The sequence below is a fragment of the Ceratotherium simum genome, chromosome 29, assembly GCF_057802395.1.
Source record: "Ceratotherium simum simum isolate JZ-2026a chromosome 29, ASM5780239v1, whole genome shotgun sequence".
NCBI classification, from domain to species: Eukaryota; Metazoa; Chordata; class Mammalia; order Perissodactyla; family Rhinocerotidae; genus Ceratotherium; species Ceratotherium simum.
The window spans coordinates 13,122,013-13,124,124 of record NC_141928.1 but is presented as its reverse complement, the minus strand read 5'-3'; the positions used below and the strand labels follow the sequence as shown (position 1 = coordinate 13,124,124).

Below are 2,112 nucleotides of genomic sequence, written 5' to 3'. Positions count from 1 at the left end.
TAGGAAAGAACCTCATTCATTGGGACCCCTTGTATGAAAGCTTCTTGATTTAAGGTGGGACCCAGCAGCCTTTTCCCCTGAAAGAAGGAAAAAAAAAAGCTAAGAATTTAGTCAAGAAACAGCTGAAGAAAAATCTTTAGAAAGAGTATTGAGAAGAACTCAGACAAATCAGGCTACGTAGAAGTTCCTAAGGACATGTGGGAAACCTGTAGTTTCTCATTAAGGAAGCAGCTTGCAATTTTTTAACATTCCCCTTATTGGATATCAATCCCTGTTTCTCTATACAGTCATGCTCAACATAACGGCATTTTGTCAACAACAGACCTCATATACCAAGGTGGTCCCATAAGTTTAGTACCATATAGCCTAGATGTGTAGTGCCTAGGTTATCTAGGTTTGTGTAACTACACTCTATGATATTTTCACAAAGCATAAATCACCCAAAGACGCATTCCTCAGACTGTAGCCCCATTGTTATAGGGTGCGAGACTGTATTTCTAAAAGTAAATATTCTTTAATCTCCTAACAAATAGCAGTGGACACTTTTGTTATAGTTTGGATGATAGTGAAGAAACTGTGTTAATCAAATTCTCCTTCATATCTCTCCCACTGTTTCGGAAGTCAGAGACATGGAGATAAAAAACTACAGCAGCAGCACACCAGGCTTTATCCTCCTGGGCATCTCTTCGAACCCTCAGCTACAGAAGCCTCTCTTTGACATCTTCCTCATCATGTACCTGGTCACTGTGGTGGGGAATGTACTCATCATCTTGACCATACACTCAGACTCACGGCTCCATACACCTATGTACTTTTTTCTCAGCAACCTGTCATTCACGGATATCTGCTTCACAACAGACATTGTGCCAAAGATGCTGGCAAATTTACTATCAGAGACAAAATCTATTTCCTACACGGGCTGCCTCATTCAGATGTACTTCTTCATGGCCTTTGGGAACACTGACAGCTACCTGCTGGCCTCTATGGCCATAGACCGCCTGGTAGCCATCTGCAACCCCTTACATTATGAGGTGGTTATGAACCCACAGCGTTGCTTCCTCATGTTGCTGGGTTCTTGCACCATCTCCCACCTGCACTCCATGCTTCATGTACTACTCATGTCCCGCCTGTCTTTCTGTGCCTCCCATGTCATTAAGCACTTTTTTTGTGATACCCACCCTGTGTTAAAGCTATCCTGCTCTGACACTTCCCCCAACCAGATTATGGTCATCACCGAGACCCCAGCTGTCATTGTGACCCCCTTCCTGTGCATCCTCTTCTCCTACCTGAGAATCATCATTACTGTGCTCAGAATCCCGTCTGTTGCCGGGAAGCGGAAGGCCTTCTCCACCTGTGGCTCCCACCTCACCATAGTGGTCTTGTTCTATGGGAGTATCATCTATGTCTATTTCAGGCCCCTATCCAGGTACTCAGTGGTGAAAGACAGGGTTGCTACACTTATGTACACGGTAGTGACACCCATGTTGAACCCTTTCATCTACAGCCTGAGAAACAAAGATATGAAGATGGGTATGAGAAAATTAAGGTTCAGAATCCATTCATAGAAACAATAACAACATAGAATGTCATAATTGAAATATGACCTAAAAGATGATTAGGTAACCTTCTTTTCTACCCATTTTTCACATGGCACCCAAAGAGGTCATGAGAGGTGGTGTTGAATAGCAAAAAGATCATTGACCTGGAAGCTAGAATACTTGGTTTATATCATTGACTTGACCAAATATATGTTCAGTCCCAGGCCATGTAGTGCTAGGAAATCAGATTTCAGGAAAACAGTTTCTGCCACACATATAGTGGAATAAATCTATTTCTAAATGACTCTTCCATAAGCTTGACATCAGATAGTACTCAAGGACATATAAAGTCCTATGAGTTTTCAGAATAAGACGTTACATGGAGTTCATATGGAATTGGGGAAGACCTTTTAAGGAATCGCCTAATTTGTCCTTAATAATGGACTGTTCAGTAGACGAAAGTTCAGTAGACAAGGAAATGGGCAGAGCATTTCAAATACTAGAAACCACCCAAGCAGGTAGATGCAATAAACACTGGAATGTGTTTGAGGAACATTTCTAAAGCCCTGTGAGG

At 42.2% G+C, this 2,112-nt stretch overlaps 1 protein-coding gene across 1 annotated transcript; it reads left to right on the top strand.

The window, feature by feature from the left end:
* Window positions 1-623: 623 nt before the first annotated feature.
* On the top strand, window positions 624-1,565 carry LOC101395832 (olfactory receptor 1L4-like). The gene has a single exon (XM_004423423.1). It carries the CDS (start codon window positions 630-632, stop codon window positions 1,563-1,565), a length of 936 nt encoding a protein of 311 aa, XP_004423480.1. The 5' UTR covers window positions 624-629.
* The last annotated feature ends 547 nt before the right edge of the window (window positions 1,566-2,112 follow it).